Source organism: Chlorocebus sabaeus, chromosome 16 (assembly GCF_047675955.1).
Source record: "Chlorocebus sabaeus isolate Y175 chromosome 16, mChlSab1.0.hap1, whole genome shotgun sequence".
Taxonomy (NCBI): Eukaryota; Metazoa; Chordata; class Mammalia; order Primates; family Cercopithecidae; genus Chlorocebus; species Chlorocebus sabaeus.
Window position 1 is genome coordinate 71,941,120 of NC_132919.1, and position 16,520 is coordinate 71,957,639.

Sequence of the window (16,520 nt, forward strand, 5' to 3'; positions counted from 1 at the left end):
GAATCTGTGTCGGGACTGACAGGTGGAAGAGAGCCAGGGTGGGCCAAGGCCGGGCAAAGAGATTCCCTGGATGGATGGGTGCGGTGACTCAAGCCTGTAATCCCAGCGCTTTGGGAGGCCAAGGCGGGAGGATCACTTGAGGTCAGGAGTTTGAGATCCGCCTGGCCAACATGGCAAAACACCGTCTACTAAAAATACAAAAATTAGCTGGGCGTGGTGGCGCACGCCTGTAATCCCAAGCTACTCGGGAGGCTGAGGCAGGAGAATCGCTTGAACCCAGGGGGCAGAGGTTACAGTGAGCTGAGATCAGCCAGTGCACTCCAGCCTGGGCGACAGAGTAAGACTTTAAAAAAAAAAAAAAGAGAGAGAGAGAGATCCCTGGAATCTTTTGGGAGATTGGGGCAGTGCCAGTAGGAATGCCCTGGAGGACAGGACTCAGGGCACGGGAGTTGGGCAGGGGTATGCGGATGACAGTGACTGTTGGTCACAGCTGCGTGAGGGTGCGGGTGGCTTACAGCTTCCCCTCCAACTCCAAGGTCAGAGGTAGTTCCACTACCCAGACCCTAAGGAGATCCACGTGGTTGTCCTGAGGGGGTGGTTTCTGCCTTCCATTCTTCCTCAGTCTGCCCCAAACCACCCTAAGATAAACCTAATCCAAGTAAGAACAGAGTTCTTATGACAAAAATGCAGCTCCAGGCCGGGCGCGGTGGCTGCCACCTGTAATCCAGCACTTTGGGAGGCTGAGGTGGGCAGATCACCTGAAGTCGGGAGTTCGAGAGACGAGCTTGACCAACATGGATAAACCCCGGCTCTACTAAAAATACAAAATTAGCTGGGCATGGTGGTTCATGTCTGTAATCCCAGCTACTCAGGAAGCTGAGGCAAGAGAACTGCTTAAACCCAGGAGGCAGAGGTTGCAGTAAACCAAGATCACACCATTGCACTCCAGCCTGGGCAACGGAGCGAAACTCCGTCTCAAAAAACACAAAAACAAAAAAAGCGAAACAAACAACAACAACAACAAAAAAAAACGCAGTGCCAGCTAAACAGCCCCCCAGGTGCCCATCAAAGAAAAACTTGCCCGTTCCTTGGGGTAGATGCAGTCCTGTGAGAGAGTGTCAGATAACATCATAACTCAACCCACATGGGATTGAATTTCAGGCCTCATCCCCATTTCCCAACACCACCCCTTCCTGTATGGAGAGCCTCGGGAACCCTTGCGGAGCAGCCTCAGCGCCCTCCCCCGAAACCCCAGGATGGCCCACACCCCCAGGCTCTGCAGTCCAGTCTGCAACATCCAACTAACTCCCCCAGGATCCAACTCCTTTTCTGTCTCCCCCAGCTCAACTGAGAGGTCAGAGTCCTAATTGCCGCTGCATACTCCCCGTCAAGCCCCAAAGCTGAAGTTCTGCCAACAGCACAGGACAGGAAAGCAGTCTCTGCAGACCCCCACCACTGAGCGAGCTGGACCAAGCCCTGACCTCTCTGGGCCCTCTTTCTGTCTGTTGCACCAGATCAGTACTTCACTGGTTCAAGCCTTTTTCCTGAATATACCATAAGGCTCAAGTTCCAGATAGAAAGGCAGTGCATCCCCCATCACCACCCCAACCTGCCCCTCACGCCCCTGCCAGAACCCTTGGGTCTGGGAAGCAGTTAGAAAACTGCTTATTGGATAGTTTGGAAAAACAATCCTTCCAAGTGGCTTTGGGCTCCCCTCTCTGTGTCCTATCCTTCCTCTTTTCGTCCCTCATCAGGGTGCCTGGCACTGGGGCCCGAGGAAGGAGCCAGGCAGGGTCCCTGACCTGATGTTGAACCCTCGGGCCTGTCCACCACCCGTGAACTTGGATGTTGCAGAACTGGCCAGGGCTTTGTCTGGATGCCCCGCCCATGGAGGTGGGCTCCCCTAGAATCATGCCCATCCCCTCCCAAAGTCCAGAGCGTTGGCAGCAGTCCTCCCTCCCCTCCACACTTGAGCAGGCAGGGAGGCCAACACTGTAGCCACACCCTCCACAGAACCCCTACCCTAAAGGCCCATAGTGCTGCCAAGGATGGCAGTGTGCCCTGGCACCCGGCTCCCACCAGCCACGCTGGCCCCGGGAAGCCAGAATGTGTGATGCATGGCAGGCAGCACTTCGTGTCAACTCCCCAGATGTGGGCTCTGTCACCCTCTCTCAGTACTGGGTCCTCCTCTGCATGGAAAGATGATGAGGAATTTCCCCTTTGCCCTCAAGATTTTTTCTGAAATGGTTTTAATAAGTACATATAATTTTACAATGAAACCCAATAAATCAATTTTGAAAAAACAGTATCTGAGGTCCCAGCCCCCTTCCTCTCCCCCAGAGAAGCCCCTGCTTCCCCTGCCACCAGCCTGGATTTTCTCAGAACCACAAGCTTCCCCGATCTAGCACTGTAGCTGTCCTTGGCAGTCCTTTCTGCTGTCTGACCAATGTAGGTCATGCTGCAGTCTCTGAGGTAGAACAGCAGCCTTCCCACATCCTCAGAGCTGGGGGATCTTACCCCGGGGGGTCCCACTGTGAGCTGGCCCTGAGAGGGTCCCTGTCCCCCCAAACTCTTAGCAGCTCTATCTCCAAAAAGCCAGAAATCTTAGACACTCACCAAGAATGGGCTGCTGCTGGTCTCAGGTAACCAGATCAGGGCCAAGTGCTGCCCCCTCTAAGGGCTCCCAGCAGCCTAGTCTCTCACAGTGGCCAGCACTGAGAAGGGAGGGGGCAGAGAACAAAGGCTAGAGCAGGGCAGGGCTGCATTTCACCACCTGCCACTGGGCTGAGTCTGGCCTCTGTCCCGAACTCCCTCTGTGACCCCAGGTGAGTCCCTGTCTTGTCTGAACCTCAGTTTCCCATTTGTAAAGTGGGAAGGACATCTGTCTCACAGTCTCCAATTAGTCGATTAACAGAGAGGCTTTAGGCCGGGCGCGGTGGCTCAAGCCTGTAATCCCAGCACTTTGGGAGGCCGAGATGGGCGGATCACGAGGTTAGGAGATCGAGACCATCCTGGCTAACACAGTGAAACCCCGTCTCTACTAAAAAATACAAAAAACTAGCCGGGCGAGGTGGCGGGCGCCTGTAGTCCCAGCTACTCGGGAGGCTGAGGCAGGAGAATGGCGTAAATCCGGGAGGCGGAGCTTGCAGTGAGCTGAGATCTGGCCACTGCACTCCAGCCTGGGCCACAGAGTGAGACTCCGCCTCAAAAAAAAAAAAAAAAAAAAAAAACAGAGAGGCTTTATCCCTGCCCAGTGCCTCAGGCTGTGAAGGGACACTGGGTCCTCTTTTTGTGCAGTCTAAACCCCTGGACATGCTGAAGAGGCGACTCACCTTGACCCCTTTCTCTCACTCCAGCCTGGAACCCTGGCACCCACACCTCAGAGGTGGCCCTGGGCATCCATGGCCAGCCACAGAGCTGACACCACCCTGTTCGGTGCTCGAGCCGCAGCCTGTGGTGGGGATGGCTCTGGGAACCGTGGCAGGTGGCAGGCAGCAAGTTGCACTGGTTCCTGCCTCCAGTCCTGCTAAAAAGAAGCAGAATCTGCCACCCTTCCTGCCCTTGGGCTGCAGTAAGTTCTTCCAGCAGATTCCCAGGAGGTCCCAGGCTGGGGTGTGCATGAGACCTCTCTGCTCACCTCTGTCTGCCAGGCCTGGTCCCAGCTTCCCAGCCTGGGGTTAGCCAAGGATGGGGGTGCCTTGGTCAGGAGTGGCTGCCAGGGCTGCCAAGCCCCGCTCAGGGGTTCATTGTAGAGGCTGCACGGTCTCAAGGTCAGCTCAGGACAACCCTCCAGGCCAGAGACCATGGCTGCAGGAAAGGGAGGGGCTCTCTAAGGGAGGATCCCCGTAGGCCACTATTGCTGTCACTGTGGCTGAGGAATGCCACCTGGACGTCAGCCAGACAGGGGAAGCAGAACATGCCCAGGCCTGGTCCTCAGACCTGGGTTGGAATCTTGGCTCTCCCACTGTGATCTGGGGCCAGGCTGCCCCCCGGGCCATCCGTGTCCTCCCCTACAAAACGGCGTCTCACCACCTCCTGTCCAGGCAGTCCCAAAGATTTGAGGAGGGGCTCTCCATGAAAACATATCAGTATCTAATAGAATATCCAAGCATATACAAAGGTGGAGAGGATAATTTAACAAATCCGCACACACCTAGTACCTGTCATCAAGCTTCAACCAATATTAACAACCAGTGTCAACTCATGGCCATACCATGACTATGCCCACACCCTCTCCTTTAACCTCTGGATTTTATTTTATGCTTTTATTTTTATTTTTTGAGACAAGGTCACGTTCTGTGGCCCAAGCTGGAGTGCAGTGATGTAATCATGGTTCACACCAGCCTCGACCTCCTGGGCTCAAACCATCCTCCCACCCCAGCCTCCCAGGTAGCTGGGACCACAGATGCATGTCACCAGACCTGGTTAATTTTTTTATTTTTTATTTTTGTAGACAGAGGGCCTCACTGTGTTGCCCAGGCTGGTCTCAAACTCCTCCCACCTCAGCGTCCCAAAGTGCTGGGATTACAGGCATGACCCACTGTGTCTGGCCACCTCTGGGTTATTTTAAAAACAAAGCTTCAGCATTACTCAGTATACCCAGGTAATAAACCTGCACATGTACTCCCTGAATCTAAAATAAAAGTTGAAAAAGAAAAAAGAAAAAGAATAAAAACAAAGCCGAGACATCATATGATCTCACCTTTAAATACTTCGTAATGAATTTCTTAAAGATAAAGGCCTAGAAAAACCATAACTGCAATACCATTATTACACTTTAAAAAGCTAGCCATAATCCCTTAGTATCATCAAATGTCTGATCAGAATTCACATTTCCCCCAGTTGCTCATAAATGCTTTTTACAGTCAGTTTGGATTTGAATCAAAGGTCAACACATCATTTGGTTGATAAATGTCTAAATTTCTTGAAATCTAGAGATTGCCCATCTTTTCTTGTAATTTTGTTGCTGTTGAAGAAGAAACTGGGTTGTCTGTTCTGTAGAATTTCCCAATCTGGATATTTGTCATTGTTTCCCTTGTATTTCCTGTAAACTAATTGTTGAATCCAAGGAATCAGATTCAAGTTTGGTGTTTTGACAAAAACAATGACTAGTTGGGGTTCACATGTCTGCAGGAGGGTCTGTCTCCTGAGTTGAGCAGCAAGTTCAGGTGCAGTCAATCTGATACATTTATTAACGAGCTCCCATCAGGTAAAAGCTCAAACTAAAAAACTCTTAGACAAGGCTGGGCACAGTGGCTTGTGTCTGTAATCCCAGCACTTTGGGAGGACAAGGTGGGTGGATCACTTGAGGTCAGGAGTTCAAGGCCAGCCTGGCCAATATGGTGAAACCCCGTCTCTACCACAAATACAAAAAATTAGCCAGGCATGGTGGCAAGCGCCTGTAATCCCAGTTACTTGGGAGGATGAGGCAGGAGAATTGCTTGAACCCAAGAGGTGGAGGTTGTAGTGAGCTGAGACCGTGCCACTGCATTCTAGCTCGTGCAGTAAAGTGAGACTCCATCTCAAAAAACAAAATAAAAAAACCTCTTAGACAAAAACATAGACTGGTGTGAGCAGTGGGCAGAGGCCAGACATCTGTCTCACAGTCTCCAATGAGCTGATTGACAGAGAGGCTAACAATAGAATATTATCTAGGCTTAATTGGAGGCACAGGGGAGTGGTGGATTTATTTATTTATTTATTTATTTATTTATTTATTTATTTATTTATTTTTGAGACTGAGTCTTGCTCTTGTTGTCCAGGCTGGAGTGCAGTGGCACGATCTCGGCTCACTGCAACCTCCGCCTCCTGGGTTCAAGCGGTTCTCCTGCCTCAGCCTCCCCAGTAGCTGGGATTACAGGCGCCCGCCACCATGCCCCAGCTAATTTGTGTATTTTTAGTAGAGATGGGGTTTTGCCATGTTGGCCAGGCTGGTCTTGGATCCGCCTGCCTCAGCCTCCCAAAGTGCTGGGATCACAGCTGTGAGCCACCGCGCCGGGCCCGGAGTGGTGGATTTAGATTTGGGAAAGATGGCTCTGGGTGCTGAAGGATGTGTTGGAGAGCGAAGCCAGATGCAGAGAGCTGAATGCTAGCAGGTTCCATTTATATGGCTTTCTGGAAGGGGCAGAACTAGGACAGAAAGGTTTCAGGTTGGGGAGGAGGGAGCAGGGTTGGAAGCAGGGGACACAGGGACTTGTGGGGGGGCAATGGGGCCGTTCTGTGTCTTGATGGTGGGGCTGGATGCATAACTGTGTACATGCTGGGGCCAACTGTCCCACCAGCTAGTCCAGGACCAGCGGAGGACAAGCATGCTGTTGGACTCATCTGCAACTCCCAGGCCCTGTTAGTTACCCCTCTAGGCTTAGACTGTCAGAAAATCTCTCTGGGATGATGGTCTCTTGTCCATTCACTTACTTAATTAGCAATGACTGGGTGCCCACTATGTGTCAGGCTGCATGGTGGGCACTGGAGACTCAGATAACCATGACCACTCCTGCCCTTGAGGAACATCCAGGCAGGCAGGGACATGGCCTCGATCCATTTGACACTTTCACCAAGGCCTCCACAGGTGCCCACCTCTCTGGGTCTCCCCCCCATGCCTTTTTTTTTTTTTCCCAGACAGGGTCTCACTCTGTCACCCAGGCTGAGTACAGCGGTGCAATCTCAGTTCACTGCAGCCTTGATATCCCAGGCTCAAGGGACAAGGGATCCTCCCACCTCAGCCTCCTGAGTAGCTGGGACTACAGGTGCCCACCACCATGCCCAGCTCATTTTTTAATTTTTTGTTGGGATTAGGGTCTTGCCATGTTGCCCAGGCTGGTCTCAAACTCCTGGACTCAAGTGATCCTCCTACCTTGGCCTCCCAAAGTGCTGGGATTATAGGCGTGAGCCACCACGCCCAGCTCTGGTTCCCTTCTTGACTTCAGCCAGCCAGGCCTTGCTAGACAGAACTCATAGGTATATCAAAAAATAATCTTTATTGTCACTAGTATAAAACAGAGCAGATCAACTGGCCTCTCAGTCTGTACAGAGTGTGGGGCATGAGACTGCCTGGGCTGCCCCCAATTCTCCCATAATGCCCTGCCCTAGAGCAGCAACTCCGGAGCTAGGAGAAGGGGAGGGGCCACCCCAGGCCTTCCCTTGAGGAGCGGGGTCAGGAGTGAACTGGAGCAGGGGCTGGTTTCTACCTGAGGGAGGCAAAGAAGCAGAGGAGAAAACTGGAGTGGGGGAACCCTTCCGCTCCTCATCCCATTCCCCGCTGCCACGTCCCAGAGTCCACTGGATGGGTGGAGAGGCGGCGGGCAGCCTGAAGGCGGGCTGAGGCATGAGCCAGTCCATGGCCTGGTCAGAGGGCCACCCGCGTGCAGCAGTGGCGCAGCAAGCATGGCAGGATGCCGCGGTTCAGCTGGTGGAATTCCACGAGCTGCAGCAGGTCAGTGAAGCGGGTCTGGCCATCATCCATGCTGAAGTACAGGCGGCCCTCCTCCTCGCTCTGGGGTACAGTAGGCGGGGGGAAGGTCAGGGAGGGGCCCGAGGCTTAGGGGCCCCACCCATTTCCTTTTCTTCTTTTTTCTTTTCTTTTCTTTCTTTTCTTTTTTCTTTTCTTTTTTTTTTTTTTTTTGAGACAGGGTTTTCTCACTCTGTCATCCAGGCTGGAGTGTGGTGGTGCCACCATGGCTCACTGCAGCCTTAACCCTCTGGGCTCAAGCAATGCTCCCACCTCAGCCTCCTGAGTAGCTGGGACTACAGGTGTGCACCACCATGCCTGGCTCATTTTTAAATTATCTGTAGAGATGGGGTCTCCCTGTGTTGCCCAGGCTGGTCTCAAACTCCTGGGCTCAAACCATTCTCCCACCTTGGCCTTCCCAAGAGCTGGGATTACAGGTGTGAGCCACCGCACTCAGCCTCCCACTTCTTGGGCAGGGAAAAGGGAGACGCACTAGGGGCCAGGGCGCCTCTGGCGGGGCCTGGTGAGGAGGACAGGCTGCTGGGAGTCCTGTGTCTCATTGCAGGCCTCCGGGGACGCAGGGAAGCTCACCGGCAGGATGAGATAATGCTTCACTTTCTGCAGGTGGCACAAAGAGAGGACAAAGCCCTGGGGGTTCCGCTGACTCTCCCGGACCAGGAACAGGCTGCCAGAAGACAGGAGATATGGCAGCATTACCCGAGGACCCATGGCTGCCACCTGGACCCCGGTCTCTCTTATCCCTGGGTCTGTTGCCCGGCCCTGCCCCTTACCCGTCTACCAAGCCCTGCTGTCCAATAAGCCGCTGGCTCTCCTCACGGGAAATGCGCCCGTGGAACCAGAGTTGGGTGCGGTGGATGGCTGCGGTGGGGAAGGACATGGGCAGTCACTTTGGGGAGGGGACCCCTATACCATCTGCTCCCCACTGAGAATGCAAAGAGAAGTCGAGGCAGCCCCTGCCCCAGGACTCAGGGCCATCACGCACCTGCACTGAGGCTCGTGCCGGAGGCCGGCGTAGGCAGGCTGAGGCGGTGGTTTGTCTTCTTCTGTGGAGCAGTGGGAGATATGGAAGAGTCGGGGTGTGCTTGTGGGCATTACCCAGCACCTCAGGAAGGTAGAGCACTTCTCCCCAGCCAGGGGGCCTCCCCCTGCCCCTCTTCCTCCCTCCTATTTCAGGGATCCCACCCAGAGAGTGGGTCCCCAGCACAAACACACAGGCAGCAGGCCTCACCCTCCAGGCGTGGGCCTCCTCCAGGGCCACACTCAGAGCCTCCCGGGGGTTCTCGATGACGCGCCCAGCATGGCCAGAGAAGTCCATGGCCACCAGAGTATTATCTGAGACACTTCTCTGGAGATGGAAGGAGAGGGGAAAGATCAGAACAGGGCCCAGGTACCCCTAAGACAGGGCCTGCATGCCCACCCTTCCATCCCCTTGTGCACACTCACCAAGGGTGGGGAACCCAAACAAGGCGGACGCAGATGGCGAGACTGTGCCTGCTGGTAATTCCTGTACAGCTGCACCCCATACTGGGGGTGGGGAGAGAAAGAGCGCTTGAGGTCGAGAGGTCCTGGGGGCGTGGCTGTGACCCCCCTTCAAACCAGGACTTGCCCAGACTAGGGCTGTGTTTCTGCCTTCAATGGGCGCTTCCTGTAACTTCAGGCTTGGACTGAGCGTTATCAGAGAGCAAGGCTGTGATGCCCTCCTCATTCCTGAGACTTCCTGGGGGCAGAGCTGGGAATCCCTCTGGCCAGGTCAGCCCCCCATGCCACTCCCAGGGTCTCACCTTAAAGAGGCGGAAGGCAGCCAGCCAGCAGGTGCGGCTCTGCTCATCTTCACTGCAGAAGATCCGAAGCCCCTTGTGGCCATTTCGAAGCTTGTTGGGCTGCGGAGAGAGGAAACTGGCTGGTCCCGTATCTGCCTTTGGGACCACATGTCTGTCCCTGCTCCACAGAGCAGAGCAGGATCCAGGGAGTTTCCAGCAGGCCAGGGTGCAGGGAGAGGAGTCTGGGCATCTGAATTGGGACTCAGAAGCCCTAGGCAGGATCCAGGGTCCTGAGCAGTTCCTGCTTCCCCAGGCCAGGGGCCAAGCCTGGCCAGGTCTTCACCTTGACACAGAAGCCGAAGTCAGTGGGCATCCCGTAGAGCTTGCGGCCTTGCGTCACCACGTACACGTTGGACTCGTTCACATCTGCCACGTACTGCAGGTGCCTCGGATCCTGAGCAGCACGAGTGAGCAGGACTTGGTACAGGTGGACCCCGCCCGCTATTACCTCCCCCGACAAGCCAGGTGGGGAGATTTCAGGACCAGAGAGGGGCAGGGGAGTACCCAGGGTCACATAGCAAATAGAAGTAGAGCCAGGACTTAAACTCAGGTCATCTTTTCTCCTGCTACCTCCCTGGGCAGGTAAGCTGGGCAAGGATGTAGGGAGAGATGGTAAACTGGAGGTGGTTGGCCTGGGGGGCACGGGGGGAGAAGGGCTCAGGGGTTCCAGCAGAGAAGGGGCAACTTCTAAAAGGACCAGGGACTGCAGAGGCTGGAGCTGGCACTCTCAAGACCTCACCTTAGAGGTGCCCTTGGTGGAGTAATAGAGGCCAGATCGGCGCAAGAAGCAGAAAAAGCGTTTCCAAAGCTTCCGTCCTGAACCCCGCAGCTGCAGAAAGCCCTGGATCTCAGGGAAGCTGCCAGCATTCAGGAAGTTCTGAGCCAGAGAAGAGGAGAAGAGAGTGGGAGGTCTGACCTCCTCCCTTCCCCTGTACCACCAGGATGTTTTCTTTTTCTTTTTGAGATGGGGTCTTATGCTAGTGCGGTGGCACCATCACAGCTCACTGCAACCTCGACCTCCTGAGCTCAAGTGATCCTCCCACCTCAGCCTCCCAAGCACCTGAGACCAGGCTCATGCCACCATTCCTGGCCTTTTCCTTTTTTTTTTTTTTTTTTTGGAGAGACAAGGTCTCACTATGTTGCCCAGGGTGGTCTCAAACTTCTGGGCTCAAGTAATCCTCCTGCCTCAACCTCCCAAAGTGCTGGGATTATAGGCATGAGCCACCACACCCAGCCCACCCTCAGGTTTTTACAAGGAAATGCTCCACATGCATTTCTCGCCCCCATTTAACAGAAGAAACTGATGCTCAGGCAGGGAAAGTGACTTGTCCCCAGTCACACAGGACTGTGGTTTGGCTCTTTCTACCACATAGAGGGGAGGCACAGGACCTAAGGGCGGAGAAGCACTGGTCAGTTCTGGGGAGTCGTGAAATGGGGGGGTCTCCCCACCTGGATGAGGTCTTCATGGGATATACCAGTGTGTGCATCGAGACAGCTGGAGACCATTTTTTCTGGGAAGAGGGAGTGCTGAGGGTAGAAAAGTGTCAGGGGTCAGGGCTCCAGTGTCCGGTTCAGGCTCAGGGCATGCCAGCGCCCAGACAGCCCTCACACACTCACTGGGGAGCTCTTGAACAGTTCGTACTTGGCGAAGTTTTTCCGGAAGACGAAGCGGCTATCTCCGCCCACGGGCCAGGCAGCCTGCACTTCCACCACGGACTCGTGGTCCTCCAAACCCCGCTCTGGGGTCAAGGGCAAAAAGCAGGGGTTATTGGAGATCAACTAGATCTCCCAGATGAGTCACATGCCTAGCCCAAGATGCGAGACATCACCTCCCGGCCTGGGTAGTTCCATGCACCCGACTTACCCAGTGCTAGGTGGGGGTGGCACTCCACCAGCCCCCAGGTCTCGTCACTCAAAGCGTGAGCTCGCTGCACCAGCATTTCACACACATGGCGAGCTGTGGCACCTGCCGCCACCTCCACAGACCTGCAGGCCCCGTCCTCACTGTACACCTTTACTACCTGTGCCCCAGGAATTGCAGATGACTTGAGGGGAGGCAAAGGGTGATTCCTTCCCTTTCCGCACCTGCTAGACCCTCAGGGACTCCTAACCAAGATCCCCCGCCTCCATGGAAATGGCTGTATATCTCCCACAGATCCAGAACCCCTGCATCCCTCCCTTCCCTTCTGAGGGACAACTCACATGGGGGCGGCTGGCATCGCGGGGAAGCAGCCCCCTTGCACTGGAGGGGCCCCCAAGAATGGGGCTCTGTGAGGGAGGACTGCAGAGCTCAGGGAAGGGGTTGGGGATGGAGGGGAGGGAGGTGGCACGCCGCTCCTCCTCTCGAAGTTTCCTGTGGCAAGAAGAAAAAGGGAGAGAGGTGTGGGGAAAGGAGCAGTGGCCTGCAAGCCTCTGTGTATTATCCAGCACTGACCTCCCCCAAGCCCCACATCCCATCGTACCTGCCAGTGGTTGGGATGAGGAGAGGCTGGGACCTCTTTACCTCCTCAGGCAGAGGGGTATCAGGGGGCCGGGGAGTCCCAGGAGGGGTCCCGGGGGCTGGGCAAAGGTCTTCCGGAGAGCTGCCAAGATGAGGTGGAGACAGATCCAGCTCCATGGCATCTGAGGGAGAGAGGGGCTGAATGGAACCAGTTGTGTCAGTTGTGTGCCCTTGTCCTGGGGAGAGGGGACTAGAGAAATCAGACCTCCTGACCTCACACGGTGGTTAGGGTGCCCCTCAGAGTTTACCTAGCACCTCACTGCTCTAACTGGAGTTCCCCTGAAGCCCTTGGGGAAGGACAGAATGAGCCTCATTTTATAAAAGGGGACACTGAGTCTCTGAGAAGGAAGCATTCTTACCCTCAGTCACAGGTGAGTCGGGGAGTAGAACCTGGTGCCCTGAGTCACAGGTGAGTCAGGAGTAGAACCTGGTGTTTAGACTCCAAGTCCAGTGCTCTTTCTGGTTTTTTTTTTTTTTTTCACTGCAACCTTTGCCTCCTGGGTTCAAGCGATTCTCTTGCCTTAACCTCCCGAGTAACTGGGATTATAGGCGCACGCCACCATGCCCAGCTAATTTTTGTATTTTTAGTAGAGATAGGGTTTCACCACGTTGGCCAGGCTGGTCTCGAACTCCTGATCCCTCCACCTTGGCCTCCCAAAGTGCTGGGATTACAGGCGTGAGCCACTGCGCCCAGCTCCAGTGCTCTTTCTTTAGCACAAAGTTGCTCACAGGAAGAGCTGAGGGTCCACCCACCACAAGCCTGGTGGTCACAACAGATTTCACAACCCACACACTCTCAGGCTCAGCCCTCAGGGTCAGGGCAAAGGTCCACTCCTTTGCTTCCACGCGTGGGGCACTCACTGCTCCGGGCTCTGCCCGGGTTTTTCCAGCACTGTGTTGCCAGACCCAGTTGCCAGAGCCTGTTCGTACTTGGTGAAATTTGGCCTGCCCAAGTGATGAGTGATGCAGAGGGGAGAAGGAGGTGGGGAAGATGGGAGCCAGAAAGGCAGGAGAGCCAGCTCCGCTTCAGTGCAAGGGGGAGAGCGGGCCTGGGGTAGGCGTCCTGGCCCCAGCAGCCCCTAAACCTTGCGTACCCTCCCCAGGCCATCCTCCTGCCCAACTCTTTCCTGAGGCTCCAATGCTAGAGCCACTTCCTCTGAGAAGCCTTCCTGGCTTTCCACATTCTGAGTGAACGACTCCCTCTCAGCACTGTGCAGGGGCTACATCGTCCATTACTGCGCACCTGTCCTATCCACTCATTTGTCCAAGGGCACCCGGTACCCCCAGGCAAGGCCAATCTCACCCATGTCTTATCACTTACAGGGGCTGCACAGACACTCAGGACAAGTAAAGACAGGAGGGCCGGCAAAGGAGAGCACTAGAGGTGGAGGTGGGGCTGGCCCCTCCTCCTCAGGAACCAGGCAGACCCCTTTGGCTGGACTGAGACCTGGGAGAACCTGCAATCCCAGCCCCCAGCCTGTTCTCCGAACACTGGGCCAGTACTATGAGGCCACCTGGGGCACCTGGGATTGACCCCTCAGGAGGGCGCAGGCACCTGACCCCTCAGTGAGGGCATCAGGGGATTTGGGGGACAGGTGAGTCAGGGCAGGCGGGACAACACTGCCTAGGGCTCTCCATTCAACCTTGACTCATCCACACAACTTCCTGGCTTAGGAGAAACAAAAACAGCCCTGCCTCTACCCTCCCCCCAACTCCCCAACCCAATGGTAGCCACAGCCGAATGGGGGAGGCATGGGGCTGGGAACAGGATGGGGGAGGAAGATGTGGGGCCTGAGGCTCCTCTGACATCACCTCCTCCTCCCCACCCTCGGCCTAGCTCCAGGCCAGGTGGGACCTGTGATCTGCTCTCACCCCCAGTGCCAAACCACCGCCTTGCCAGGTAGTCCCTCACCTGGGAAAGAGAGAGGCAATGCCCGGCCTGGATTCAGAGGCCCATTTGGAGAGAAGCCAGCGTCCCAGCGGTGCCCCTCCCCACCCAAAGCATCGCTCAGAGTCCCCGCCGCTCAGAGTCCCCACCCCGTGTGGATGAGGTTCCTCCCGACACATTCTCCTGGGTGTCCCGGCCAGAGGGGTACCACAGGAGCAGGAGCAGAAAGGGAAAACACTGAAGAAGACAGACAGACAGGATGAAAGGCCAGGGAGGCGGCCCAGGGTCCTGCCAGGAGGGGCAAGATACACCCGCCACCCGCTAGCAAGAGACACCAGCACCTCAATATCAGAACACAATCCCCCACTCCCACCCCAGTCTACCCTCCAAACAGCCCCGGTCTCCAAACAGCCCTGGTGACTTCATTCCAGGTTGCAGGGGGCCAACAGTGGGGTGGGGAGAGGAGCAGAGAATTCAGGAGGGCAGCGCTTGGAAGCGGTTAGAAGTGGATTTGAATCACATTACAGCCTGGCCTCAGAGATCAGAGAGGGCCAGCCCAAGGCTGGGGTTTGCCTTCAGATCCCGCCACCCGGGCCCTTCAGCCCCTTCTAAGGGTGGAGGCGGGTGGAATCCTCAAGACCAAAGGAGTGAGCAGGGAGGAGGAAAGGGGTCCTGGCTGTAGGCCTGGCAGCTTAGAGATCTGGAGTTTTGAAACTGAGGCACCGGGAAAGTTTCAGTTGGAAAAACCGACCCCCAAAATCAGTTTGTCCCCTTAACGAGGTAACTCCGGCGGTGTCTTCCCAGCTGCCTCCTCCCCCAGTGGCTCCAGCCCCACCCGCGTTCCCGTCCTCCCAACCTCCTTGTTTACTTCCTGAATCACGCCCCACCTGGCTGGCCCTAAGGGCGGGTGGCGGGGCCCGGTGTTCAGGGCCAACAGAAAACAACTCTACTTCCCAGAGTAGGGGGAAGGGCTTGCGGGACTGAGGCCTGGGCCACGGGCCTGGATGTGGCGGGAGCGCCCCTGTCCGCCCAGTACTCCCCGCCCCGCCCCCACGGGACAGGCTTATAACCTTTTAGGGTGCAGGGCCCAGGTGAGAAGGTGAGAAACCCCTGGATGACTCCTAGTAGAAGGGAGGACCCAGGACTCTGAGGCCCCGCCCACTGTCACTCAGGAAAAATACCCAATGGGAGAAGGCGGGGCAGCTCTTCTAAAGTTTAATTCGGGAAGAATGCTGGAGTGTCTGTGCGGTTAATCATTACAGGCTGCCTGCTTCCATGAGGTCCCCCCACCCCGCACACAGCAGGATATCAGGAGAGAGCAGAGTCCAAGACCCGCGGACCAAAAGGGAGCATTCCTGGTGGGCAGTGAGGCTGGAGCGGGGCGGCGAGGGGGGGTTCCACCTTGCCGGCAGGTGCATTCTCTGTCCTCAATCTGCCAGGGAGACCCAGACCGGGTACCTGGGTCTCTCCTTAGCCTCATCAAGCAGAGGAAACCGTCTGCCATCCCCCACCCCACTCTCCCCAGGCCCCACCGCACTGCAGAGCCCCTCACCCACCCCTCTAGCCTTCCTGGCCACTTCATGCTGAAGCCAGGAGGGACCCCGGCTCACCCGGCCTCCACTTTCCCACCCGAGGGCCGGAGGCGGTGTTGCTGAGCAGGGCATACAGTCTGGAGAGATGGAGCCTCAACAATTTCGAGGATCCCGCTCCTTCACTGTCCTCCAAAGTGGAGGGGGCCCTCCCCTCATCTCCCCGCAGCCCACGGAGACGTCTGTCTTAGAGACTTGGGGAAACCCAAACTGGGGTAAACTGGGCGAGTCAGGGAGTGAGGGCGGCTCTCCCAGGGTGTGCGGGGAGGGGCCAGTTTCAGCGGGAAAGCCAAGTCGGAGGAGAGAATCAGGTCTTCCTTCCCATTCTCGCGGCTGGCTTCGGGGAGGTGTACCGGGAGGGAACAAGGAGGGCTGGAAACCAGGATGGGGACGAAAGAGGGCGGGCGGGGAGGAGGGGGCGGGGTGGGAGATGGGCGGAAAAGAGAAAAGTGGGAGGCCGAGCAACCCAGGAGGAGACCCAGCCTTTCCCTACCGGCCCCCAGACCGGCCGTGCCTGCCCCCAAAGGATGAATGCCCGCTTGGGTTCTTACCTGAACCCCGAACATCAGGACACCCGGCTGGGACCACGTCTTCAGGGAGGGAGACGCCAGGTCCTTAAGTACCTGTCCCCCTCCAGCCCCCGCCCCGGGCCTGACATCACCGAGCGGGGGAGGGGGAGAGCCAGGTGGCTCCAATCCACCCACCTGGGCCGCCGGCCAGTTCGGCCGGAGACGGGCACAGCCTGGGGCCCTGGTGCGGCTGGGGGTTGCCTGGCAGGCTGTCGTCTGAGACCGATCTCTGTCCCCTTACCTGGAGGAGCCCCAGCAGGAGTAGCAGGACACCCGTTCCGAAGTCTGGCTCCGTCTAGGAAACCCCAGATTCCTGGATTTTATTTCAGATCCACTCCCGCTTCTCTACAGGTGGTAGGAGGGTGTCCCGACTTCGGACAGAGAAGTCAGGGCCGGGGGAGCCCTGTGTGGCCAGATTCCAGGCCCAAGGAAACTAAAATTATCTTGGGCAGATGGGGGCGTGTCCAGGGGAGGCGCCTGGGAGGAGGAAGCCTGGGAGGAGGGTGGGGACTCCCTGACACTCTACACCAACTGGGATTGTTTTTGCCCTTCCTAGCCTGGCAGCAGGTGCCAAGAGAGGGTGCAGGTGCCTAGGGAGAGGCGGGGAAGACAGCCGAACAGACAGCACCAACAGCGAAGATCAAGAGTCCCGACCACCTGGGAGGGCGGGGGGAGGGTCTGAAGGC

General features: G+C 56.4%; 1 protein-coding gene across 7 annotated transcripts; it reads right to left on the reverse strand.

Moving 5' to 3' along the window:
- Nucleotides 1-6,958: 6,958 nt before the first annotated feature.
- On the reverse strand, nt 6,959-16,247 carry GRB7 (growth factor receptor bound protein 7). 7 transcript variants are annotated; one of them, XM_008012840.3, is made up of 15 exons: nt 16,076-16,247; nt 11,751-11,910; nt 11,491-11,641; nt 11,153-11,309; nt 10,906-11,027; nt 10,738-10,815; nt 10,028-10,165; nt 9,572-9,682; nt 9,250-9,348; nt 8,912-8,992; nt 8,697-8,813; nt 8,451-8,511; nt 8,239-8,326; nt 8,039-8,132; nt 6,959-7,492 (listed from the first exon to the last, which is right to left on the reverse strand). In XM_008012840.3, the coding sequence occupies exons 2-15, from the start codon at nt 11,903-11,905 to the stop codon at nt 7,346-7,348; spliced, it is 1,599 nt and encodes a 532-aa protein (XP_008011031.1). In that variant the 5' UTR covers nt 11,906-11,910; nt 16,076-16,247; the 3' UTR covers nt 6,959-7,345. The 7 variants fall into 7 exon arrangements, with proteins under 7 accessions (XP_008011031.1, XP_008011029.1, XP_008011028.1 ...); XM_008012838.3 differs by having other exon boundaries at nt 11,751-11,926; nt 16,076-16,183; XM_008012837.3 differs by lacking the exon at nt 16,076-16,247 and adding an exon at nt 15,817-16,053 and having other exon boundaries at nt 11,751-11,926.
- Between the last annotated feature and the right edge of the window lie 273 nt (nt 16,248-16,520).